The sequence below is a fragment of the Hemicordylus capensis genome, chromosome 6 (assembly GCF_027244095.1).
Source record: "Hemicordylus capensis ecotype Gifberg chromosome 6, rHemCap1.1.pri, whole genome shotgun sequence".
Taxonomy (NCBI): Eukaryota; Metazoa; Chordata; class Lepidosauria; order Squamata; family Cordylidae; genus Hemicordylus; species Hemicordylus capensis.
Genome location: NC_069662.1, coordinates 2,030,384 through 2,055,786, shown reverse-complemented (window position 1 = coordinate 2,055,786; position 25,403 = coordinate 2,030,384). Strand labels below are relative to the sequence as shown.

Genomic DNA, 25,403 nt, shown 5'->3' with positions numbered 1-25,403 from the left:
CAAAAGAAAACAAAGCTCTGTTTGGATTCAGCAATATGTAAGAGCATCCAGAAAATAATCCAGATATACTATATGGATATTTTAATATAATAGTGATAAAACTGTATGGTTAAAAACACTCTCCAACTTTACAAAAGATGGTAGAACTGGATCAATAAAAATATAACTATATAAATCTCAATAAAACCAATACAAAATGGTACTCTCATTATTAAATCTAATAGTTCACATTCAAAGTTGCTGATCAAATGGGAGAAGCGTGCCTAAATGTTCCCAGTGTTGTGCTTTGAATGAAGCACCAAATGGTGATCTTGCCAGCATCTAATCTCTCCTGTATTGTTGCCAGATGCATTTCGACTGCATTAAGTCTTCTTCAGAGGCAATTGTATATACTACGGTTAGTCTCCAATCCAACTGAAAGTTTGGACTTCTGTTAGCACTTTATTGACCTAGTTGTATAATCTTTTGTATAGTTGGGCAGTGTTTTTAAACCATGCAGTTTTATCACAATTATATTAAAACATCCATATAGTTGGATTCTTTTTTGGATGCTCGCAGGCAGCAACAGCAGGAGCCATGAAGAAGAGCATTTAGCTGGTCAGTGCAGTTGGGCACTCAAGACCAGACGAGGTGCAGGACGGACTGAGCAGCGAGGGAGGATGGATGGAGTGGACTGGGAAGGGGGCAGCCAAAGCTGGCCTTGTGGCAGCACGCATGAATTGTCCCCTTTACTAAGCAGGGCCCACCCTGGTTTGTATCTGAATGAGAGGCTAAATGTGTGAACCCTGGAAGATATTCCCCTCGGGATGGGGCCACTCTGGGAAGAGCGCCTGCATGCTTGCCTCTGATCCGAGGGCCTCACTAAACCATCCAAAGCAGTAGTAGCGACAGGTGGTATGTACAAGGGCAGGGACTCAATCAATGCAAGCTTACGGCCCGCACTTACTGGGAATTCCTTGTTCATGGGGAATAACTGTAATCCCCGATCCCCCTCATGAATGGGGTTCAACGGGTTACCCGCACCTGTCGGCGTAGGTTAGACACACGCTTTTCAGATTTAGTGGCTGAACAACTGGGCCAGTTTGAGGTGACAAAGGAAGATGTTCTAAACTGCCCTGAAAAACTAAAGATTAACAAATCACCAGGGCCAGATGGCATCCACCCAGGAGTTCTGAAACAACTCAAATGTGAAATTGCCGACCTCCTAGCAAAAAAAATATAACTTGTCCCTACACTCAGGCTCTGTACCAGAGGACTGGAAAGTAGCCACTGTGACTCCCGATTTTCAAAAAGGGATCCAGGAATTTACAGGCCGGTCAGCTTAACTTTGGTGCCGGGTAAATTGATGGAAAGCATACTTAAGGACAAAATTGTTAAGCATATAGAAGGCCTTGCTGAAGGAGAACCAGCCTGGCTTCTGCAAGGGAGTCTTGCCTCACTAACCTTTTTGAGTTCTTTGAGAGTGTCAACAGGTATGTGGACGAAGGTGATCCGCTTGACATCGTATACTTGGATATTCCAAAAAGCTTTTGACAAAGTTCCCCACCAAAGGCTCTTGAGTACACTTAGCAGTCATGGGATAGATAAGGGGACAGGTTCATGTGTGGATTGGTAACTGCTTGAAGGACAGGAAACAGAGTAGGAATAAATGGACAGTTTTCACAATGGAAGCAGGTAGGAAGTGAGGTCCTCCAGGGATCGATGCTGGGACCAGTGCTCTTTAACTTGTTCATAAATGGTCTAGAAGTTGGGGTAAGCAGCGAGGTGGCCAAATTCGTGGATGACACTAAACTATTTAGGGTAGTGAAATCCACACTGGATTGTGAGGAGCTCCAAAAAGATCTCTCCAAACTGGGGGAGTGGGAGACAAAATAGCAAATGTGGTTCCTTGTAAGCAAGTGTAAAGTGATGCACGTTGGGGCAAAAAACACCAACTTCACATCTACGCTGATGGGATCTGAGCTGTCAGTGACTGAACAGGATAGAGATATCTTGAGGTTGTGGTGGACAACTCACTGAAAGTGTCAACTCAGTGCAAGGCAGCTGTGAAAAAGGCGAGCTCCGTGATAGGAATCATTAGGAGGGGGGTTGAAAATAAAAATGCTCATATTACAATGCCCTTATACAAAACGATGGTGCGGCCACACCTGGAGTATTCTGTACAATTCTGGTGACCACATCTAAAGGAGGACATTGTCGAACTGGAAAAGGTGCAGAAGAGGGCAGCCAAGATGATCAGGGGCCTGGAGCACCTTCCTCATGAGGCTAGGCTACAGCATCTGGGGCTCTTTACCTTGGACAAGAGATGATTAAGGGACGACATGACCAAGGTGTACAAAATTATGCATGGAGTGGAGAGAGTAGACAAAGAGAAATTTCTCTCCCTTTCTCCCAACACTAGAACCAGGGGTCACCCCATGAAACTGAAGGTCGAGAAATTTAGGAAAGACAAGAGGAAGTACTTTTTCACACAGCGCACAATTAATCTATGGAATTCTTTGCCATGGGATGTGGTGATGGCCACCAGCTTGGGAGGGCTTTAAAATGGGCTTAGACAAATTCATGGAAGACAGATCTATCAATGGCTACTAGTCTGGTGGCTGTGGGCCACCTCCAGCCTCAGAGGCACGATGCCTCTCAACACCAGTTGCAGGGGAGCAACTGCAGGAGAGAGGGCAGGCCTTTTCAACTCCTGCCTGTGGGCTCCCCAGGGGCATCTGGTGGGTCACTGTGTGAAACAGGATGCTGGACAAGATGGGCCTCCTTGGGCCTGATCCAGCAGGGCTGTTCTTATGTTCGTAAGGTTCCAAGTTCCCTCCCTGGCAGTATCTCCAAGATAGGACAGAGAGTAACTTTACAGAAGCCGCTGCCAGTCTGTGTAGCCAATACTGAGCTAGATGGACCAAGGGTCTGACTTGGTAGAAGGCTCTGTCTCCAGGTCCCTCGTCTCCTTGCCCACCACTCCAATAGCCTCCTTGTTGCCTTCCACTTTGTCCTCTGTGGCCTCACTTGTCTTAAATCCCTGCCACCTTCTCTGCTTGAATTTGACACTTACAGAAGAGGCACGTGGGACTGGGATTAGCGTGAGAAGCCGAAGACCAGATGGAGACAGGGAGGCGAAAGTGATGGGGGTGGAAGTTCTACCTGGAATTACTGGAAGCATTTCAGAAGAAGGGACAGAACTTTACAAACCTTTATTGTTTCATTTGTCATGAGAACAGACACTTGCTGCTTAATAAAGCATAGACAGTTCTTGCCTCCCCTGAAGGAATGACTCCTTCCATTTGTCCTCAGTCCAGGGGGCCTCCCAAGACTGGGTCCCCCAAGGAGGCTGGACTGCCTGCTCCCAATTCCCTTCAGGTCACTATGGCTGGGGACCCCCTCCCATTCCCATTGTCAGTTTTAAGGCCCACCTTCAATCCCGATCCAGGGTGAAGGGGCACCCGCAGAGGGAGGGGAAAAGATCACGGGGGCAGCCCCCAGCCCCTGCTTGCCCAAACGTGGGTCCCCGGGTGACGTTGGGCTACAGCTCCTATCACCTTTGGCCACTGTGGCTGGGGATGATGGGAGCTGTAGTCCAACCGTATCTGGGTACCCACCTTTGAGAGCCCCTGGCATAAAGTGGGCTCTCCTCCCGCTGCGCCTGCCTTCGGGCTCTCTCCACCCCACCACCCCCACGGGGAACGCAGGGGGAGCCCCCTGCCCAAGCACTGGGGGGGGGCATGTACATTTCTACAGCTCTCCCCTCTGCACCTGCAGACCGGCCCTGGCTGTGTGGCCAGAGCAGGGCTTCCCACAGCTGCGGCGTTCTGGAGCCACAGGCACGGTCCAGCTCAAGACGCCATGTCCCCGTTGGCCAGGGCCAGCTCTTCTCCCGCTGGCCCAGATCCCTGTGGCTTGGCCTCTCCCCAGCCAGCAGCCCTCCGTCTTGGACTTGGCTCCCTTTCTCCACCCGCAGCCGTCTTCCTCCCGCTTGGCCAACGCTCCCGTCTTGCAGCCACAGCGGCCCCACTGCCACCAAGTCCTTCATCTCAGTTCTTCCGGGGGGCCAGTCTTCCTTCATCTCGCTTTACTTCTTCATGCAGGGCAGGTGGGGTGGGAGCAGGAGGCCTTCGTCACACAGACCCCTCGCCCCATCTCCTCCCTCTGCCCCTCAAGCCCTTTGCCACACCTTTGGCAGAAACATTTAAATATATAAAATACACAGAACGACAGGCAACATTACGCAAGCATTGGGTTTCTTTGGCCTTGCAGTGGGGTGGGGTAGACCTGGCAGAAGAGAAGACCCCCTCCCCACCAGAGGGAAGAGGGGGGCAGTTCCCAGGCTTAGTGGTCAAGGCAGGGCTCCCTAGCCGTGGGTCTCCAGGTCATGGGGCTGGACCACAGCTCCCATCACCCCAGCCACCACCTGGGGACTGACGGCTGAGAAGCCCTGGTTAAGGCAACCTGGCGTGAATGACCAGTGCAGAGAGCTAGGAAGTAGTTTTGACATCTTGGTTGAAGGCCGAAGAGCCTGGCCTGCTATACAGGCCTGCTTGATATGAACAGAGGGCAAGCGTGCTCCTCGCTCCTGACCTCCTGCAACCCACACCTTCGGCTCCTTGCAAGAGGCGGTTCAGGCAGGAGGCGCGCACTAGTCGCTCCGTTCAGCGCATGCAACACACTCACACCTGGGCAGTTCACGTGATCATCAGCTGGGTAGGGCACATGCCCGGCCTGGTTTCGGGAGATGTGCCCACACCGACTGTCGATGGTGTGCGAGGGGACAACAAGGTAGGAAGCGCAGGAGCCAGCGACAGTCAGCTAGTCTCCGGCTGGGCAGGAGGAGGCAAAGCCCACCAACCCAGCTGCCATTGGTGCAATCTCTGCTGGTGTCTCTGACTTTGTGTCTCTCCACCCACCCACCCACCCCCGATCAAAACACAGGAGCACACACCGCAAGGACGATGCTGGTCTTACCAGCCCGTTAATGACTGCGTGAACCCCCTCACTGGCTGATCAACACACACAGACCCAGCCTCGCCACGCAAGCCGAGACCAATGCTTTGTTCTCTCTTCTGCGCGCGCACACACACACACACACTCACTCACTCACTCGTCCAGATTCCAGTTCACCTGCCAAATCTGCTTCTCGTGTCTGCCTGCATTTTCTCTCAACAATTGCAGCGGGGCCTGTGCAGACGGACAGCTCTGCCTCCCAGCACTCGCCACCTGCCTTCTTCTTCTCGGAAAAGGCTCCCTTTCTCCTTAAGGGGCCCCAGAGGCACTGGGGGCAGCATACCCCTGTGCACAGGCCAACAGTGGGAAGCTTCGCTTCTGCCCGGTGCCACAGGGCTGCACATGGCACACGCCTCGGGCCGGCTACCTTTTGCTCTGGCCATCCCCCGTCCCCCGCCCATGTGACGGTCAGGAGGGAACTTGAGGGTAGCTATGCCTCAAGGCTTCTCTTTATTAAACTTCCAAAAGGAATCCCCACTGCCCCCTTTATTTCTTTATTCCTGATGAAAACTTGAAACTTCACACACACACACACACACACACACACACACACACACACCACGGCCCTTGTGCAACGTAACTGACTGAGTCACTGGATGGAAGAGATTGGTAAAGTCTGGAATTGTGCACCCTATTTCAGAACACTGGCTGGGTCAACTGAAAGCCTTCGCCTTGCTTGTTCTGTGTTGCCCACACACATACGGAGCCTCACGCCCAGGCAGACGTGGTCCCTGCGTGCGCACCTGCTGTGCGAAACCCTGGAGGGGCACCTCCACCTCTCCCTCCTCCCAGGCGCCTGCCCAGGCTGGCTTCCAACCTCGGGCTCTGCTCCCTCGGCGTCTCTACATGCTCTCACACAGAGAGATGGAAGCAGCAGCTGTGGGCGACCTCGGTCCCAGACAAGTCTCTGCCACAGACTCAGGATCTGCCTGGGCATGTTTCCCATCTCTCCGGGGCTGAAGGCGCCACTCTGGATGCAGGACACAGCATGGGACTCACCCAAATGCTGTGTCAAAGCAGCCACGGTTGGGTGGTGGTGGTGGGGAGACACTTCACCACATGGCAGCTCTAAGCTGTGTGGAGAGCAAAGCACCTGCAGCCACGAGGGCAGGCAGAGGAGGGCCTAGAAGAAAACCAGCAGGAGGAGGAGGAGGCAGGCAGCTCTGATGCCTGGGGCCTAATCCAGTGGGAAGGTCTCTTGCACAAGCCCCACTGAAACAGAAGTGCTCTTGTACAGCTGCTTCCATGAACTTGGGCAAGAAAGCTCCCCACGGGAACACTCCCCCCCAAACACAACTCTGTGCACACATACCCAGGAGTACACCCCGCTGAACCCAGAGGGATTTGCTTCTGAGTAAGCACACGTGGATTGCACGGCCAGGGACCTCATTCTCTCTCACACACACACACACACACACACCCTCGCACCTTCCTCCAGGCTCACATCAGCCCCTCGTCAGAAGAGCAACGGGGCCCGTCCCAGAGACAGAGTGGCTTTAGCTCGTGATCACCGAAGACCTCTGTCCGACTTCTCCCGTTTTCTCAAAAAACATGAAATCCTGCAGAAAGAGGAAAGGAGAGGGGTTTCAGTGAAGCTGCAAGCAATCTCCTCAGAGAGATTCATCTCCAGGAGCAAGACACACATGGTGCCCTCCAACCACGTGAGAAGTGGAAGAGAGGGAAGCCGCGTATGGCTGGGGCAAGTGGGCACCACACATGGCTGCAGAAAGTCTGGCCAGATGGGCGATGGGAAGGACCCAAGCAGATACCTGGAGGCCTTTGGGCCAGGTGTCTAGTGATCAGGAAGTCAGGAAGAAAGTTCAGAGCTGCAGCACTTTTCTGCATGCTCTTCCCGTCAGAAAAGCAGCAGCAGGGCCTTCTCTGCTGTGGCACCAAGAATGCTGACTGCTTCTCCCCTGGCTCCATTGCTGCTCACCTCCCAGCAGGCAGCACACACACACAGCCTGTTTCAGAGGGCTGCCCCTGGATGCTGCATTTTGCTTAAACAAATTCGTGGAGGAGACAGCTATTGATGGCTACTAGTCTGGTGGCTATGGGCCACCTCCAGTCTCAGAGGCAAGATGCAACAGCAGGAGAGGGGGTGTGCCCTCACCCCTTGCCTGGGGGCTTCCCAGCAGCATCTGGTGGGCCACTGTGAGAACCAGGGTGCTGGACTAGATGGGCCCCCTTGGGCCTGATCCAGCAAGGCTGGTCTTCTATTCTTACATTTTTGATAAACAAGGCTCTTACATTGGGTTTTTTGTTGTTGAGATGTACTTTTATCATTTTGTTTGTTGCTTTGAGCATTCCTCCAAAACAGAAAAAAGTACTCCAAAAAAAGTTTGACATACAGAGGAAGCAAGCTAGTTGGGTTTGTTACTGAAATGGGTGGGCGGGGTGGCCCCTCATAACGTCCAAGACCCTTCCCAGACATTTGATCCTGCTGGGTTTTATAGCTTTGTCTGCTACTTTTTCTTCATTATAGTTTTTCATGTTTATTGCAAGCCACCTTGAGACAATAAGGCAGGAGAGAAATCTCATAAATCAATCCAGTCTTGAATCTAGTGTCATTTGGGAGAGAAGGTGGAAGTTACCAGAGCTGAAACAACTTTTGCAACTATTAAAATAAAAATTAAAAAGGGCCAAGCCCACTCTACTAAATCATTAATGGCATCACAACTGGGGTTCTCAAATGTGGGGTTCCCAGAGCCTGTTGGACTACAACTCCCAGCCCCCAAAGCTGATGGGCGTTGTAATTCAACCTCATCTGCAGACCGAAGGTTGAAGACTCCTGCACTGCTGCGTTCCCCTTCCGAGGGAAGCCGCCCAAACTCACAATGAGGAAGCAGGCCCCCAGAAGCACCGCCTTGATCTTCACATCAAGGTCCATGGGGAACTGGATCCCAAAGTTGTCCGTGTCCGTGAAGACCTCTTTGAGAAGGCCGCTCCACTGCTTGCTGATCCGGCCCACGCCACGCGATTCGTCCCGCGTCTTCACCTGCAGATGGGGGTGTGTGGAGTGTGCTGTCAATGACAGCCCTGCAGTGCGGGAAAGGGCCTCAGAGGCTAAACTCCCACATGCAGGAAGTGACCACATACGAGTCACCCCTAGTCCAGGGCAGGGTGGCCATATTCTGGCGTTCCAAATCCGGGTGCCTAATTTGCATATTATGTAAACTGGCCTGAAAATAATTTTTGAGCAGAAGAGTGACGGCACGTTTTGCTCCATAACTCCACTTCTACAAGGGCTAGAGCTTATCTTTTTTTAAAGAATGAAAGCTGCAATCCGGGCAAATCTGGGTGGGCTAAGCAATCTGGGTGAGATGCTTACAATCTGGGTGAAACCTGAAATTCTGGAGGGCATGGCAGCTCTAGTCTGGGGTTCTCACACACAGGTCCTCCAATGTTGTTGGACTGCAACTGCTATCATGGCCTCTGTAGTCCAACAGCATCAAATGTGAGAACCGATCCCATAGGCCTGGTCACAGGAAGTGACTGTGCATACCTGTCACTCAGTCATGGTGAGTATCCTCTCCAGCTTCACACAAGAAGTAAAGATACCCTCTTTTGTTTCGAAGATGGCATCTTTACTTCTTGAGTGGCGCTGGAAGTGGGTGCAAAACAAGAGAGCATTTCTCCAAAGGGGAACCATTTGCAAAAGAGAGTCTTAAAAGGATGGAGTGCTTCTGAGCAGGTCCAGAGCGCAAACCCACTCTAAAGGAAAGCACCTGGGAGGCAGAGAAACCTTGGGGAGGGAACCCTCAGGGCCTGCTCTCTTCGTCTCACTCACCTCAAAGTTGACATCTCCGCCGCAGCTGCAGGCAAAGCAGGGTCCCAAGATACGCAGTACCGTCTCCTTCTCCACGTTCTGGATGGAGAACTTGGGCGTGAAGGGGTGCCATGTCTGCACCACGTACCCAATGGTGGTGCCAGGAGGGCACTGGACTTCCAGCTGTGAGGAGGAGAGAGTCACTGGTGAGAAAGGAGGCATTCCCTCGCCAGCGGCACGGAAGATGCTTTCCCTTTGCCCACTGCAGCTGCTGCCAGTGTGGGCAAATCGTCACGCCAGGAACAGCGAGGAGAAGGAGCCAAGCAAGCCATGCAGTGGGGAAGAACCAGAGGCTTGGGAGAAGGGCTGCATTTAGCCCACACCTCTGCGCCAGTGTGGGGTTTGGCATCCTAAACATTCAAAAACATGGTTGCATCAATTCAAAGCACAGGAAACCAGCTTCAGAAATCAGTAATGCCTGCCTGGGAGGGCAGAGTTAAGGTGAAATGAGGCACTTATGAGGTGCAGAGCAAGGACTCAAGATGAACACTACAGCACAGGTCAAAAGAGGGCGATGAAAGAGGGCAGAATTAAAGAGCTGGGCCTAGAACTTAAGGATAAGTCAAATGACAGTCTGCTGGGCAGAGTTAAGGTTATTTTGTGGGCATAAGCCCATTGAGTGAACTGAGACCGCAACGGAGCGAGACCAGAAGAGCCCACCGCTCACCTCCTGCAGACAACAAGGGAACCAGCAACTGACACACTTCAGGGGTCGGACCATGCGCAAGACCTCGCGGCCCGAGGGGTCGTCCAGCCTCATGGAGAAACGGCGCAAGGAGCCACAGCAATTGCGGGTGCAACAGTCATTCTGTTCCTCGGCGTGGAAGATGTGCTGGCCCAGACTGTTGCGCACCTCGTACTTGTTGTTGCCCTCAAAACCAATGAAAGCTGGGGGAGGAAAGATGGAGGGACTGACATTACCAGGATCAGTTGCGGCCTTCACAGCCGCCGCAGCGGCCAACTATGAGGGCCGCCTCTCACTGTTACCAATATCCTCAGCCTCCGAGGCAATGTCGCCGTTGCCTCAGAGTTTGGGAACATTGGTAATGGTGGGAGGCAGCCATGACAGTTAACAATGCCCCCTTTAACAATACCACAACTGCCTCAGATTACACCACTGACGGCCAAAGCTGCTGCCTCACAGCTAGTTCAGGCACCACCACTGAACATCCTGCCAAAATCCCCACACACCTGCCAAACACAATGGCCACCGCGGCTGGGTATCACCGGCCAACATGGCGGCCACGTCCAATGTCGCCAGCCGCCATCATGGCTACTTCTGTTCCTGCCCGATGTCAGCAGAGGCCTAGTTTATAGGCCTCTCACCCAACGTAATAAATAGAAAAGTTACATTAGCTCTTATACAGTCCACAGGTCTACCGTAAGGGCATCCCAAACGTGGCGGCCAGCTTGCCTAGTTAGAACCCCTCATGGACCACCCAGCCTCCATCTTGGAGTGTCACGGCAGCGGCCTCCTTCTGCAGCCTGCCAACTTCAGAACTGCCTGCAACTCACTCCTTGGCTGGGGAAAGCCTAGTGGCTGGGAGTTCCCAACCTGGGGAGCTCAGAGGCTGGGCTACCACTTCCACCAGGCCCTCAGCCACAGTGGCCGCCAATGTCTCCCTGTGCGAAACGGGCCTGAGGGCTCCAGAGTCATTTCCCTCCCCCGATGTCTCCCCCGGGTCATATCTGAGACTGCAAACACCCACCCACCCCCGGGGCAGGGGCCTGCCCTCTTGTGCTTTTCTCAGCCCCGTGCACATTGCAGGCACTACAGAGAAAGGAAACTCTGCATCAGAAAGAATCCTCGGTGTGTCGCACTCCGCTGGCACATCATTTCCCCCCCCCCGCCCCCACCTCTCTCTCACCTTCTACAAGTTCCACTTTCTGGTGTATCAAGATTTGGTCAATCTGAGAAGAGAGAGAATCAGAGAGAGGCTGCATTGCAAACAAAGCACACAAATCTTCACACACACTTCCAACCGAAGGGCAAACCGAGACACAGAGCAAGGCATGCGGAAAACAAACTTTTAGAAGAGGTCTGGGGAGGAGTCTGCCTACCCAAGAGGAGGGAGGCGCTTCCCCGGCTTCAGGGCGCGCTCCCCAGGCAGACCCAAACCGCCAACCCTTTCCTTGGTAGAGATGACCTGCAGCCCACAGCCAGGCATCCGGGGGGGGGGTCACCAGTCTCTGGCCACACCTGAACCTTCCCACTCCCGGGCGGGTGTGGCCCCTTAGATCCCGCTTGCTTCCTCCCAACCCAGCAATTCCTCTTCCACAGGAAACAAGAACAATGACACACACACACACACACACCACACCCTTGTAAGCAGCTGCCTGGCTGCTGAAATGCAGATGCCTGCAGGGGTACATCAGACCAGCACCGCTGCTGGATCAGGCCCAAGGAAGCCCAACTAGTCAAGCATCCTGTTTCAGGTGGCCCACCAGATGCCGCTGGAAGCCACAGGCAAGAGTTGAGGGCGTGCCCTCTCTCTCCTGCCATTACTCCCCTGCCACTGGTACTCGGAGGCATCCTGCCTCTGAGGCTGGAGGTGGCCTATGGCCCTCCAAATAGAAGCCATTGAAAGACCTCTCCTCCATGAAGTGATCCAAACCCCTCTTCAAGCCATTACCAGGCTGTCAGCTGTCACCACATCTTGTGGCAGAGAATTCCACAAGCTGATGATGCGTTGTGTGAAAAAGTACTTCCGTTTGTTCGTCCTAGATTTCCTGGCAATCAGTTTCATGGGATGACCCCTGGTTCTGGTGTTATGGGAGAGGGAGAAGAATTTCTCTCTATCCACTTTCTCCACACCATGTATGGTTTTATACACTTCTACCATGTCTCCCTGCAGTCGTCTTTTTTCCAAACTAAAGAGCCCCAAATGTTGTAGCCCTGCCTCGTAAGGAAGGTGCTCCAGGGCCCCTGATCACCTTGGTTGCCCTCTTCTGCACCCCCCTACTCAGGGGTTTAATCTTAACCCAAGCTTCTGAATATATTTTCAACCTCAGAGCTGAGCACAGGAATAAATGGGAGAAACTTCGCCCACCATGTGATATGCTATTTTGATTGTACCTGAAGGGGCAGTTCAGTTAGCACCACCCACCCACTACCCTTAATCAGGAGAAGGGGAAGATAACCCAGGAGGGCAGTGCATCTAGGGATACACATTAGTATGTACCCCTTATTGTGTGATGGGTGGGCTAGGGCTGAACAGATATATGATCTGAACCAGCCCATCACCACTAAGAAGTAGCTACTACATCCAACCATCCTTATTCTAGGATGTGTTACCCAGGTCTTAGGTACACCATGGCTGGATTACTGCAATGCGCTCTACGTGGGGCTGCCCTTGAAGAATATTCAGAAACCTCTGTTGCTGCAGAATGCAGCTGCCAGGGTTCTCGCTGGAACTGCTCATTCGGAGCACATAACACCTCTTCTGAAAAAGCTACACTCTGGTTGTCAATCTGTTTCTGGATCCAATTCAAGGTGCTGGTTATTATCTTTAAAGCCCTTAAATGGTTTGGGCCCTGGATACCTGAAGGACCATCTGCTCCCAAGGGTTTCTGCCCACCCAACAAGGTTGTCAGAGGGGCCTTTGCTCTGTGTGCCGACATTCGAGAGAGGCTAAATTGTCCACGCAGGACGGGGCCTTCTCTGTGGTTGCCCCCGGGCTCTGGAATGCTCTCCCAGTTAATGTCCGCTCTCTGACGTCTGTTGCTGCTTTTAAAAAACAACTCAAGACTGTTTTATTTACTCAGGCTTTTACCTCTTAGAGGCTGCCAGGTATTCTCAGCTTTCTTATGTTTGTTTGTTTTTATTGTTTTCTTTTTGTGTGTTTATGGTTTTTAATATTGATTTAAGGTTTTAAATGTAACTTTTATGGAATTTTATTGTTTTTTATCTTTTGTAAACGGCCTTGAGATACACTATGAAAGGCGGTATAATGTCTTCATGCTATGATTATGGACTAGAACGGGGGTTCTCAACCTTGAGTCCACGGATGTTGCTGGACTATAATTCCCACCATCCCTAGCCACAACGGCCTTCGGCCAACAATATCCGGGGACCCAAGGCTAAGAATCTCTGTTCTAGAATGACCTCCTGATGTTCTTCCGCTAACAACCGCAGGAATGGAAGCGCTCCCTCGCTTGTAGAAGCTGATCCCATGCAATCCGCTTGCACTGGGTCAGTCCTGGGTCTTCCTAGCCCAGCCTCGTCACCTTCAACTGGCAACGGCTCTCCTGGCATCTGCTACCCAGGATGGGCCACTCTGAACGATGCTCATTGCATGGGCCAGTAAAGTAAGGGGACAGAGAGCATGCCCCTTGGGATATTTCCAGTGCAGGATGTTCCGCTGGGTGTGCTCTCAGCGCGTCCCCTTTCTAATGTGGGCCAGTAAGTTGTCACAAGAAGCTGCCATATACAGAGTCCAACCATTGGTCCGTCTAGCCCAGTATTGTCAACACTGACTGGCAGCGGGCTCTCCCAGGTTGCAGGCAGGAGTCTCTCCCAGCCCGACCTGCAGATGCTGCCAGGGACTGAGGGCCCGTCCACAGAGAGAGCTACAGGTCCTTACCTGGGCGAGATACTCCAAGCCAGGAGGGATATTGGTTGCCACAGGTGCGTAGGTGATGGCAGCGTGGGGGTCCGGAGCCTGGTGATGGGGAGTGACGTGCTCCCGATACCCACGAGGAGGCGGCTGGGGCGGGATCATCTGTGCTGGGCTAGCGGCTGGGTAGACGTTGAAGCCCGGGCTGGGGGCCGTGGGCACAGGATGTGGGGGGACTGGGTAAGGGGGAGAAGAGGGCGGATAGCCCGGCTGCGGCACGTGGTAGCCTAGAATGGCAGAGAAAGGCAGTCAAGGAGGCATCCTCACCCCACTTCTGAGCAACGGTGACCCTGCATTTAAGAGGAGAAGGCAAGTTTTCCTGCCCACCGTCCGAGGAATTTTGGAATCTGGATTTTCTCAGGAGCAGAAATGCAGGCAGATGGTAAAGAGCAGCGTCCCTTGTGACCCCCACCCCCACCCCACTCAAAGCAGAGACAACCCCCTGCTAACTGGGCAAAGAGGCACCTTTCAAAGTGGGGGCTCTCTTCATTTGAAGCCGGGGGAGAGCAGCTGGCCCCAGCCCAGCATCCCTCCAGGGGCTGCCGCTGGGCTCTCCCTTGGGTCTTGTGCCTCTTTTTAGATGGCGAGCCTTTGAGGACGGGGAATTGTAACCTCAGTGGTTATTCTTTTCTATGTAAACCTGCTTTGTAATAAAAGTATAGAATACTTATATAAAAGCATATATAAGTGATAAACGGGGGCTGATTTGGAGTTGGCTGGATGTCTCAGGAAGGAGGCGGGCAGGTAGCCAGCCAGCGGTACATAAGAACGGAAAGGAGGAAGGTAATTGTGGTTAGGGTGGAACACAACAGAGAGAGGCAGTTGCAAACAGAGATTAGAAGAGTCCTAAGAAGAAGTGAAAAGTTGACTGCAGCTTAGGTTAAATAGACAGATAGATCTATTCAGAGGATCCCTCTGTCAATGGCTATTGGGCATGACAGCGGAGAAGACCCTCCTTGTACAGAGGCAGTATACCTTTGAATAGCAAATGCTGCGGGGGACCCAACAGGGGATGGTCACCCCGCTCACATCCTGTCTGCAAGCTTCTTTTGCCGGCACCTGAAACAGAATGCTTCACCAGAGGGAGGATGGGGGTTGGAGTCCAACTTCGGGACTAAATGGATGAGAGCCAGCGTGGTGCAGTGGTTAGAGTGCTGGACTAGGACCGGGGAGACCCGAGTTCAAATCCCCATTCAGCCATGAGACTTGCTGCGTGATTCTGGGCCAGTCACTTCTCTCTCAGCCTAACCTACTTCACAGGGTTGTTGTGAGGAGGAACTCAAGTATGTAGAACACCGCTCTGGGCTCCTTGGAGGAAGAGCGGGATATAAATGTAATAATAAATAAATCATCATCATCTTCATCATCTGGCCAGGCAGTTTGACAGCCTGCATGAGAAAAGCATGGCAGGAGGGGGAAAGGGCGTGTGCAGATGGCAGTGGAGGGAGGGGCAGGGACCCAGGAGTTGCTGGGGTTCAAGCCAGCCGCCCCCAGGGCATCGTCCTCTCTGAACTCAGAGGTGGCGCAACCGGCCGCAGTTGCCAAGAGGTAGAGGAAAGATGCTCTCTGCACGTGCTCAGAAGCCCTCGCCTCTCTCACGGCTCCACCAGGTCAAGGCTCAGTCCTGCATTCGTTCTCCACCACAAGGGAGCTGTGGGGCAGAGGAGCGAGCGCAAGAGGGGGGCAGAAGGGAGAAGCGGGAAGCACCCAGCCAGAGGGAGAGAAGGGCTGCTCAGGGCCGGGGAAGAGCCTTGCTGGATCCGGCCCAAGGCTTCCCGCGCAGGCCCAAGAGCAGGAGGCTGAGGAAGGCGAGAGGGAAGGAAGCGGGCCAGGGAGGCATCCAGTGACTCAGCACCCCCTCCGCCACTTGGGCCCCGGCAGCAGCAGCTGGCCCCGCTGCATTCCAGCCCTGCCCTGCCCTGCCCCTGCCCCGGGCCTCACCCTGCCCAGCAGCAGCAGCAGCAGCAGCGGCGGCGCTCAGGCCCCGGTGGCGTCAGCAGAGCTGGAGGAGCTTGGGCGGATCCTGCAGCAGCCCGGCTGCCTGCCTGCCGGCCTCTCTCCATGGCGGGCCGGGAGGACGGGCCGGGCAGGTTGGGCTGCTCCTCCTCCCCTGCCACCGCCAGGCCCTTTCCGTGTCCTGGTCTGCATCCCAAGGGGGCAGGCAGAGGGCGAGGAGCAGCGGCCGGCGTGAGAGGGAGGGCCGGGCCCGCACTCCCAGGGCGGCGCACAGAGGCGGCCCCGTTCTGCGCAGCGCCGTGGCCGGAACCAGGGCTGGCGGCAGCAGCAGCAGCAGCACAGCCGACTGGCAAACCTGCAGCAAGGGCGGCAGAGATCAAGGGGGGACGGGGAGCAAACGCCGGACCGACGGGCAGGCCGATGTCTCTGGGAAGGCAAGGGCTGGTGCCAGTGTACCCTGCCAGAGGGATGGCCAGATGTCGTTGACTACAACTCCCACAATCCCCAGCCAAAGGACACTGCAGCAGGGGGTGATGGGAGCTGTAGTCGACAGCACCTGGAAATTCCTCTGAGAGGGAACACTGGCTAGTCCCTCTAGTTCCAGCCTCTGGCACTCAAGAGGTATACTGCCTCGCAACATGGAGGTTTCACTGCGTGGTGGTGGTGGTGGTCAGTGCCCACCGAGAGACCCACCAACACATTTTTACTGGGTGACCCAGAGGATTACGATGGAAGGAGAGACGTTTATCTTAACACCCTGCATGATTTTATAAGTCTCTATCATTTCCACTGTCCTCCTTTTGCTCTTACACACGGGGTTCTCAACCTTGGGCCCCTGGATGTTGTTGGACTTCAACTCCCATCATCCCCTGCCACAATGGCCATTGCAGCAGGGGATGATGGGAGTTGTAGTCCAACATCATCTGGCGGGGGCGAGGTTGAGAACCTATAGCAGAACACCTTAACTTTCAGAAGTTCTCCACCAGAGGGAAGGTGCTCCGTTCACCCTGCTGTCCATGTTAATTGTTTTTTCCTGTGCCTCACCTGTCCCTTTAACTTCAGTGGGGCAACTCTTGAGTAATTTTCCTCATCCTCCTGCCAGCCAGAATTAGCCAGAGAGAGAAGCAGGGACTGCCAACTCTCTGGACAGACCTGAGGGAGCCTGGAGAGAGAGATCTGCATTCTGCCTTCCTCGGGGATGACTCTGGCTCATGGAGGGTTGAAATACAAGAACTGTACAAGAGCCAGCCTGCTGGATCAGGCCAAAAAATAAAAAAAATCACCCAGCACAGCATCCAAGCAGAGAAAGCTGCAGCAAAGAATCCTGACTTTGGGATATGGGAATCTGGCCTCTTCTTTAAAAAGTCCTCTATTCCCGGAGTGGTCAACTTGAAGACTCCCCAGCTGCTGTTGGACTACAACTCCCATCATCCCCTGATGTGCTGCACTGCACACACTACTGCCAAGAAGTAAATGTTGCAAATATGGAGCCAGCGGGAAAATGTTATTCAAGTGGCAATACCGTACTTATCTGAATAGAAGACAACTCTGAATTTAAGACACACACACAGCCCGCCGGTTTCTAATATCAAATAACTTTTTTAAAAATCTAGTCTTGAATTTAAGACTAGAGGACGGGGCTGTAGCTCAGTGACAGAACATCTGCTTTGCGTGCAGAAGGCCCCAGGCCCAATCCCCGTCATCTCCAGGTAGGGCTGGGAAAGGCTTTTGCCTGAAACTTTGGAGAGCTGCTGCCAGTCAGAGTAGACAGTACTAAACTAAACAGACCAAGGGTCTGACTCAGTATAAGGCAGCTTCCTGTGTTCCAAGTCAATATGGTATTACATGTCCCTCCTCAAGATAAGCCATTAAGCGGGGGTGGGAGTGGGGGGGGGTGAGAATCAGAAAAGGGTGAACTTTAAAAATAAATAGCAGAGGGGTGTGTGCATATATACACATACGCATGCATGCACACAGCATATCTGAATTTGTGAAGAACGCAGTCTAGGGAAGATCCCCAGAGCCCATTTTAAATCTTTCAGCCGGTTTATGCAGAGAATTAGGAGGCCCGGGCAGAACCAACGAACTCTGAATGGCTACAACAGGAACGGGGAAATGACCTGACTAGCAAGCCAGAGGTTGCCAGTTTGAATCCGGGCTGGTCTGTTTCCCAAACTATGGGAAAACCTGTATTGGGCAGCGGCGATATCGGAAGATGCTGAAAGGCACCATCTCATACTGCGCGGGAGGAGGCCATGGTCAACCCCTCCTGCATTCTTCTACCAAAGACAACCACAGGGCTCTGTGGGCGTCAGGAGCCAACACTGACTTGACAGCACACTTTACCTTTATAAAATGAATAGGTATCAAAAATCAATAGTTAGATGTTACTCATGGAGGGAACTTTGTGGAGTCCTGTTGGGATCATGTATAATGAATCAACTTGCATTATATCTGGCACAACTTCGGAGTGCTTGAACGGAACCCAGCTTTAATTATCGGTACGTGTATGCCTCTTCCCAAGAAGCCAATGCAAGATGCACAGAATTGCCAAGCCATTAGAAAGAGATTCTCTTTTCCTTTCTCCATCGGTACACAAAATAGTGTGTGCTTGAAATCAACTATCTCCCACCCCTCTGCTAGCGTAAGCTGACCTGGTAAGCTTTGGGACTGCACAAGGCTCTGAACCTGGGCCAAATCCAACACCCTCGCCACTACAGCTCTGCTCCGATACCGGGGGGCGGGGGGGAGCAACCTGAGGCTCTCCACCCCATCCCGTTTCAACCCTGCCTGTGACCTGGGCTCTTAGAAACACAGGGAGCAGCCTTCTACCGAGTCAGACCATTGTTCTGCCAGGCTCAGCACTGTCTTCACTGTCTGGCAGCAGCTCCTCTCCTTTCCCGGCCTCATCCCCAATGGCGGCATACGGGGGTCTCCCATCCAGGCACTGACCACACCAAGACCTGCTTAGCTTCAGAAGGCGGCTGCCTTTAGCCCACAGACCCTGGAGGCCCTTGCAGCTCCACTGCCTGGTCTCCTGCTCCCGAAGCGACTCGGCCCTCTCTCCCTCGCTTCTTCTCTCCCCCTTCTTAGCCCTGGCTGCCTCCTCTCTGGCTTCCTTCCAACCCCTCTTCAACATCCACCACTTCTAGGAAGCCTTTGCCAAAAGTCCTAGTCCTCATTCCCTACTGGAACTGAACCTCTGGACTTCCTCTCTCTGCCACTCCCCTCCCCTGTTTTGAACCGCAGGTTGTAGGCTCCTCTGGGCAGGGATCTACTCTCTTGTACTTTGCAGAGAGCCAATGGCACGCCACCAGCGTATCAATCAATCCTCGCGGAGACAAACCTGGGGCCGCCATGCGGAATCGGTCTTGGGGGAGACCTCCTCCCACACACACACAGAGGTCCCTGTGGCTTCCTGGTCAGCAGCAGCGAGCTGCTTCCATCTGCAGGTTCCTGCAAGAGGGAAAGAAGAGGCAAGAGGTCACCAAGGCTCACTTCCCAGCAGATGCTTTACTCGTCTCTGGAAACGCAAAATCTGGTCTGCAAAATCTTAGGCAGTCTGGCATAAGCTGGTGGGGTGTGTGGGCTACAAGGCATCCTTTTCGGGGAGGTGGGGGCTCTCAGCAAGAAGGGAAAGGAAGAAAATGTCTCCTATCCTAATGAAAATCGTGCGAAACAGAGCAGACTGTTAAACACTCTTTTATGCACGCTGTAAATCCATCCTAACTGGGGTACACACAAATATACCCTGCGCATGGACTCATTTACACACACAAAGCTTCATTCCCTGCCATTTCCCACAGGCATGCGACTGCATGGGGTTCTCAGCTGCGGGCCCTCAGATGTTGTCGGACTACGACTCCCAACATCCCCTGCCACAATGGCCAGTGGAATGGTGGGAGTTGTAGTCTGACAACATCTGGGTTGTTGTGGTCCAACAACGTCTGGGAGATGTTGTGGCAGGGGCTGATGGGAGTAGTAGTCCGACAACATCTGGGGACCCCCATGCTACCTGATTAGCAAACAAACAGGTCACCAACCAACAAGGAATGTCACAATCCAGTGGGAAGTTCTCCTACGCAGTCCCACTGTAGTGAACGGGAGCGACACAGAAGCAGGGGTCAAGTAGGCTTCTGCAGGAGAATTCTTCACTGGACTGGACCCTATTGTTTAATCATGGCCATTCAACAGCAGCTTTTGCAGCAGCAGCAGACACATTTCTCGAGCTCACAACCATCCACCCCGCCCTCTCCAGCATGCACACACAGAACAAACGGTGACCCTCCTCACTCCAACCAAGAATCAGGGCTCCCTTCCCCACACCTCAATTTCTTTTGGTTTTTCAACACCATGTCCAGCCACCAAGAAACTAACTTCCTCAAAAGATATGTATGCAGGAAAGCTGACCCCACACAAAACCAGAAATGGGGTCACCTCCCTCTCTCCAGCAAGACTCCTGTGTTCTTAAAAAGCTGGTGGACAGGCAGGAATTCAACAGGCAAAGCCTGTCTCGATGCAGTGATAGGAAATGCTTCTTTAGGGGGAGTATGAGTGAGAATTTTTCAAAGAAAAGCTGGTTGTCCTGGGTTTGCCTTTATTATTCTATTTATTTATCTAAAATATTTATGGCCCACCTCTCCAGCACACTTCTGCTTGGGGGGGCTCACAACATTGATAAAACAAATACAATGAAAAAGAAAAGACTAATAAAATTAAACAAGTTAACTTAAAAGCCCAGGTTAAGACGACAATTAAGATTACAATTTTTTCAAAGTTTCAAATTACAAGTTATTTTAAAAGCTAAAAACTGAGAACTATAAAAACTAGAGAACCGCACGCCTATTCATCGCTGTGCAGAATGTAGATGACAGAGGGGCAACTTCACACACACAATCCTGAAATAGACATGCACCGAGTAACACGGCCACAGGAACCCAGCACCCATTGACCCAGCCAGAACGTAAAGCAAAGATACAGAATCACGCCCAGACAAAGCCCTCAGCCCAAACAGGAAGAATTAAGCAACCACATAACCAGAGAGACATCTTCCCTCTCTTGCATGAACACACACACACACACACACACACACTGAAAAGCAGACCGTCTCTCTCCACACACACACTTACACAGATCATGCAGAACCCTTAAGCAGGCAGATCAGAACACACGAACCAGCCCGGCTACCTCATCAACCCACTTGGAACCGAAAGCAGGCACAGTGGTGGGACAGAGCCATCCCTGCACACACCCACACACTCAGCAGCATCACACAAAGCTACAAGTGCCAAAGTGAGGGACACCGAGAAGACGTGTACACTGTAAAAGTCACCAGGCCTGCTGGCCAAGCAGCGTGTGAGCACATTCGCTAACCTGTAGGCCACACAAGGACTTGTGGAGCCATGCGCACACGCACATACACACCCAACCTGAGTCACACAGAGAGACGAGCAAGGAAGGACGTCCTCAGTCGTTCAGAAATGGCCCCCACTCCCCCTGCCCGAAGCAGTGCGCATGACCCCGCATGAAACCAGATCCCCTGCAAACCCACGGAGGGAGGCAGCCTGGCGACGTCGCTGCCGGGGAGGGGGAGGATGAGCAGAGGCGAGGACCTCCACCACAGACCAGGCCCTTGCGAGAGGCTGCCCAGAGCACCCCGCCAGGCCTGGTTGGCGGGGGGGGGGCACCCGGTAGGCCACAGAAACCTCGGCACACGCTGCCACCTCCATCGAGCCCTCCGACCTCACTCCCCAGGCAGGGAGCCCCGGACTCAGCCCTGCCTCGCCTCTCCCACTCCTGCCTCCCAACCCCAGAGATCGCCCTGATCCACCGCCTGCCGCAAAGGCGCCTCTCTGCCCAGCTCCTGCCCAAAACCGCATGGCGGCCCACCCTCGAAAACCAGGCCTTGGCAGGCTTCGCACTGGCAGCAGCACAGGCCACATGGCCCCCTCCATCCCCCGCCCCAAGCGGGTGGCAGCCAGGCTTTTGTTCCGGAATTGGGGTGTGTGTGGCTCAGCCCTCGTCTCCCTGCTGGGGCCCTCCGGCCTCAGACTGTGTGGGATGCTTCCAAAATGCCTCTGAGCTCTGGGCGGGCACGTCTGAACCGGGCTCTGCTGCGTGGGAAGGGAGAGGCGAGCCGCTCTGCGGAAAGATGGAGAATGCTTTCCAAGGAAGCCAGCACGCCCCGCTCCCACCCTCTTATTTATGTATTGCTGGTGTTACAGCGCTTCGCAGAAGAAAAGCTTTAGAAGCTGTTCAGAGGGACTTTTCAGCCCCAAGGAGGGCCAAACCCCTCCCACCCGCCCCAGGAATCCTAGCTGCCCCTCCCCACCCGAGACTGGAACCCAGGCATCCGAGCCTCCTCCCAGCTCCAGCACTGCGCGCGCACACACGCACACAGTGTTTCTCATCCTCCGTTTTATTTCTTTTGCATTGTAATCATCTGTTTGGCTCCTGGCTCTGCCAAGAGGAGTGTCATAATGTTCCATTCGCTGGGTAACCAGCAAAGTGGCCAAATCTGCACATGACACCAAACTCTTTCGGGTAGTGAAATCCAAAACAGATTGCAAGGAGCTCCAAAAGGGTCTCTCCAAACCAGGGAAGTGGGCAACAAAATGGCAAATGTGGCTCATTGTAAGAAAGTGTAAAGTGAAGCACACTGCGGGGGGGGGGGCACCCCAATTTTCACATATACTCAGATGGGGTCTGAGCCGTCAGTGACTGACCAGGAGAGGGATCTTGGGGTCACGGTGGACAGCTCATTGAAAGCGTCGACTCAGTGGTGAAAAAGACCAATTCCATGCTAAGGATCATTAGGAAGGGGGTTGAAAATGAAACTGCTAATATTATCATGCCTTTATAGTTAGACAAATCTATGGTGCAGCCAGATTTGGCTTATTTTAGCCAAATTCTGGGTTACAGCCCATTTGACGCACGAGTATACCCCTTAGGTTCTGCCAAGAGTACTGTGTACAGTTCTGGGCACCATATCTTAAGGAGGACAATGCAGAACTGCAGAAGAGGGCAGCCAAGATGATCAGGGGCCTAGAGCACCTCCCTTAGGAGGCTAGGCTACAACACCGGGGGGGGGGGGCTTTTTAGTTGAGAAAAAAGACGACTGCGGGGAGACATGACTGAGGTGTATAAATGGAGCAGAGAGAGTGGACAGAGAGAGAATTGATCTCCCTTTCTCAAAACACTAGAACCTGGGGTCATCCCATGAAACTGAAGGCTGGGAAATTTAGGACCGACAAAAGGAAGTACTTTTTTCACACAATTAGTCTATGAAATTCTTTGCCATGGGATGTGGTGATGGCCACCAGCTTGGATGGCTTTAAAGGGGGCTTAGGAAAATTCATGGAGGACAGGTCTATCAATGGCTACTAGTCTGGTGGCTATAAGCCACCTCCAGCCTCAGAGGCAGGATGCCTCTTAATACTGCTTTCAAGGGAGCAACAGCAGGAGAGAGGGCATGCCCTTCACCTCTTGCCTGTGGGCTTCTCAGGGGGTTCTGGTGGGCCACAGTATGAAACTGGATGCTGGACGAGATAGGCTTCCTTGGGCCTGATCCAGCAGGGCTCTTCTTATGGAACTGCAAGACTGCAGGCAGGAACCTCTCTTTTGTGGCTGGAAAGCAGACGTACACTCTCAGAACTAAACCAGCAGTCTCAGCCCCGAGAGCACCTTCCCGCGGGGCCCAGAAGGGGCCCAGACAGCCGGGTATGAGGGAGAGCATCATGTGGCAGCGGCAGGGGGGCCGTAAACAAAAGCTACACATGAGCTCTCTAACTGGAGCAACCATGCAAGTCTCTGGGGTGTCACAAGACTCTGTCCGGCAGAAGGCTCCTCTGGGAGATGCAGATTTGTGAACTGAAAGACAGATTTTTTAAAAAAAAAGCAGGAGGAGGAGTGGAGGGGGGAAGAACAGGAAGAAGAGGAGGGGCAGAGGACCACCGTTCACAACAATTCACTGCTGGAATGCTTGAGGGAGTTCCAAGGCACACAGTGCTGCTTGGTAAGCCGGCCGGGCTCTCAGCCTCCGGTCCCCAGATGGAGGGACTACAACTCCCACCATCCCCAGCTCCAGTGGCCTTTGGAGCTGCTCTGGCCACTGGAGCTGGGGGCAATGGGAGCTGTAGTCCAACATCAGCAGGCTGGGGACCCAAGAATGAGAGACAACCCCCCTCCAAGGTAGACCAGGATGGGTGCAAAGAGGGAAGAGAGAAAGCGCAGGTAGGGATGCTGGCAAGGCAGACTGAAAAGAAAGGAGGGGCGCGGGAGGTGCACTTGGGGGGGGGCGCTTCTAGGCAGTGGTGGTGCTGCTGCTTAAGAGACTGGCCACCACCAGGGCCGGGGCTGCCGCTGCCTCCCTCCGCTCCCAGGCTAGAGCGCCGGCCCTTGAAGAGCCCCCGGGGCTGGGGGCGGGCAGCCCCCAGAAATACCGCCGCCGCCCCGCCCGCTTCCCAATATTCCCGGCCAGAAAGTTGGCGGCGGCGGCGGCTCCTCCCACCTTTGTCTCTTCCTTCCAGGGCTAGGAGAAGAGGGGAGCGAGGCGCGCCCCCCCCACCTCGCTCGCCCCCCTCCCCAAAGGCAGGCTGGCAGCTGGCAAGGCAAAGCCCGCGCCCAATTGCAGGCAGGCTTGCCTCCCCTTTGCCCTCGGGGGGGGGGAAGCCCGCAAGAGGGCGGCGGGGCTGCTCGCCTGGCTGTCGGGCTTGGGCGGCGGGGGCGAGTAGATGGAAGGAGGAGAGAGAAGCCAGCTCTTCCCCGGAGAAGCCCGGAGCGGGGATGCAATGGCACCCCCCGCCCCGCGCGCGGCCCCCTAGCTGCTGCTTCCTAGGGCGGGGGGCGCTCTCTCCCTTCCTCCCCGCACGCCACCCGCGTTACCTTCGCAGCAGCCCGGGGCCAGCGAGGAACCTCGACCGGCGGCGAAGGGAGCAGAAGGAGAATGAAGAAGCGGCCGAGGAGGGAGGCAGCCGGAGCCAGGGAGGGCGGGCCGGGCAGGCGAGGCGCAGGGAGGGGCCACCCGCCGCCCTCCCAGCCGGCGGCCCAGGAGCATCTCGGGCGGGCAAGCCGCGGCTCCCCCGCGAAGGCTCCGCGCCCTCCGGCCCTTTGTTCGGCTTCGGGTGGGGCGGGGAGGGCTCCAAGCAGGACGCAGCCGCCCTCCTGCAAGCCAGCGAGACCCGCCGCCGCGTCCCCACGTTCGGGTGCTCCGAGGCTACCCGGCTCCTGGCGTCGAGCGCCGTTTGCCCGCTTAGAGGCATCATGCCGAGCTGGGGGCTTGAGACCCGTGTCAAAGGCGGCCAGATGGACCCCTCCCTCGGCAGAGAGCGCTCCCGGGCACGCCCGCGGCGGCAGACACGCGTGCATTTCCCATTACACGCAACTTGCCTTCCGTAACACATTCCCCGCGGGCGGCTCCTCCTGCAGCTCGTCTTCTCCCGGCTCTTGCTTATCTGTCTGCCGAAGGTCACGAGCCAGAGCTCAGCTCTAAAACCCACGTTCTGTTCCAAGGAGGGCTGGTCATGTCTGCCTGTGGTGGAGCCCCGGCTGAAGCACTCCTTCCAGCTTCAAGTACTCCTAAGCATGTACAGAGTGGCTTCCACTCCTCCTCCCCAAGTAAGCCCAGAAAGACGGTTAGGCAGGCTGCGGCAGTGCTAGCTGGCCCCGGCCCCACGACCCAAGGCCAGCCTGAAGTACACACCACCCTCACCTCCTCCTCCGCCTCCCAAGGTTAAAAATACCCCCGCTTATTTTTAGAGCCCAGGCACTTGGCACAACCTTCGTTCCTTGGTCTCACAGAAGCCGCTGAGGCGAGGCGGAGAAGGTGGGAGGCAGGGAAGGAGAGGAGAGCAGAGCAGCCCAGCCACCCCCGCCCCAGTCCGTGGCGCAAACCCGCAGGCCTCCCCGCTTGGAGGAGGAAAAGGCAAACCTCAACGAAGCCACCACATCCCACGCTGGAAACAGATGTTACCCGGATTATTGCACGATTCTGTGCATAACTGGCT

General features: G+C 54.3%; 1 protein-coding gene across 5 annotated transcripts; it reads right to left on the bottom strand.

Moving 5' to 3' along the window:
* Positions 1 to 3,177: 3,177 nt before the first annotated feature.
* PLSCR3 (phospholipid scramblase 3) lies at positions 3,178 to 25,307 on the bottom strand. Of its 5 annotated transcripts, none has more exons than XM_053262893.1 (8): positions 24,787 to 25,307; positions 18,746 to 18,855; positions 13,411 to 13,670; positions 10,696 to 10,738; positions 9,495 to 9,715; positions 8,789 to 8,950; positions 7,835 to 7,996; positions 3,178 to 6,557 (listed from the first exon to the last, which is right to left on the bottom strand). In XM_053262893.1, exons 2-8 carry the CDS (start codon positions 18,756 to 18,758, stop codon positions 6,495 to 6,497), a joined length of 924 nt encoding a protein of 307 aa, XP_053118868.1. In that variant the 5' UTR covers positions 18,759 to 18,855; positions 24,787 to 25,307; the 3' UTR covers positions 3,178 to 6,494. The 5 variants fall into 5 exon arrangements, with proteins under 5 accessions (XP_053118868.1, XP_053118867.1, XP_053118869.1 ...); XM_053262892.1 differs by lacking the exon at positions 24,787 to 25,307 and adding an exon at positions 24,283 to 24,394; XM_053262894.1 differs by lacking the exon at positions 24,787 to 25,307 and adding an exon at positions 20,529 to 20,756.
* Between the last annotated feature and the right edge of the window lie 96 nt (positions 25,308 to 25,403).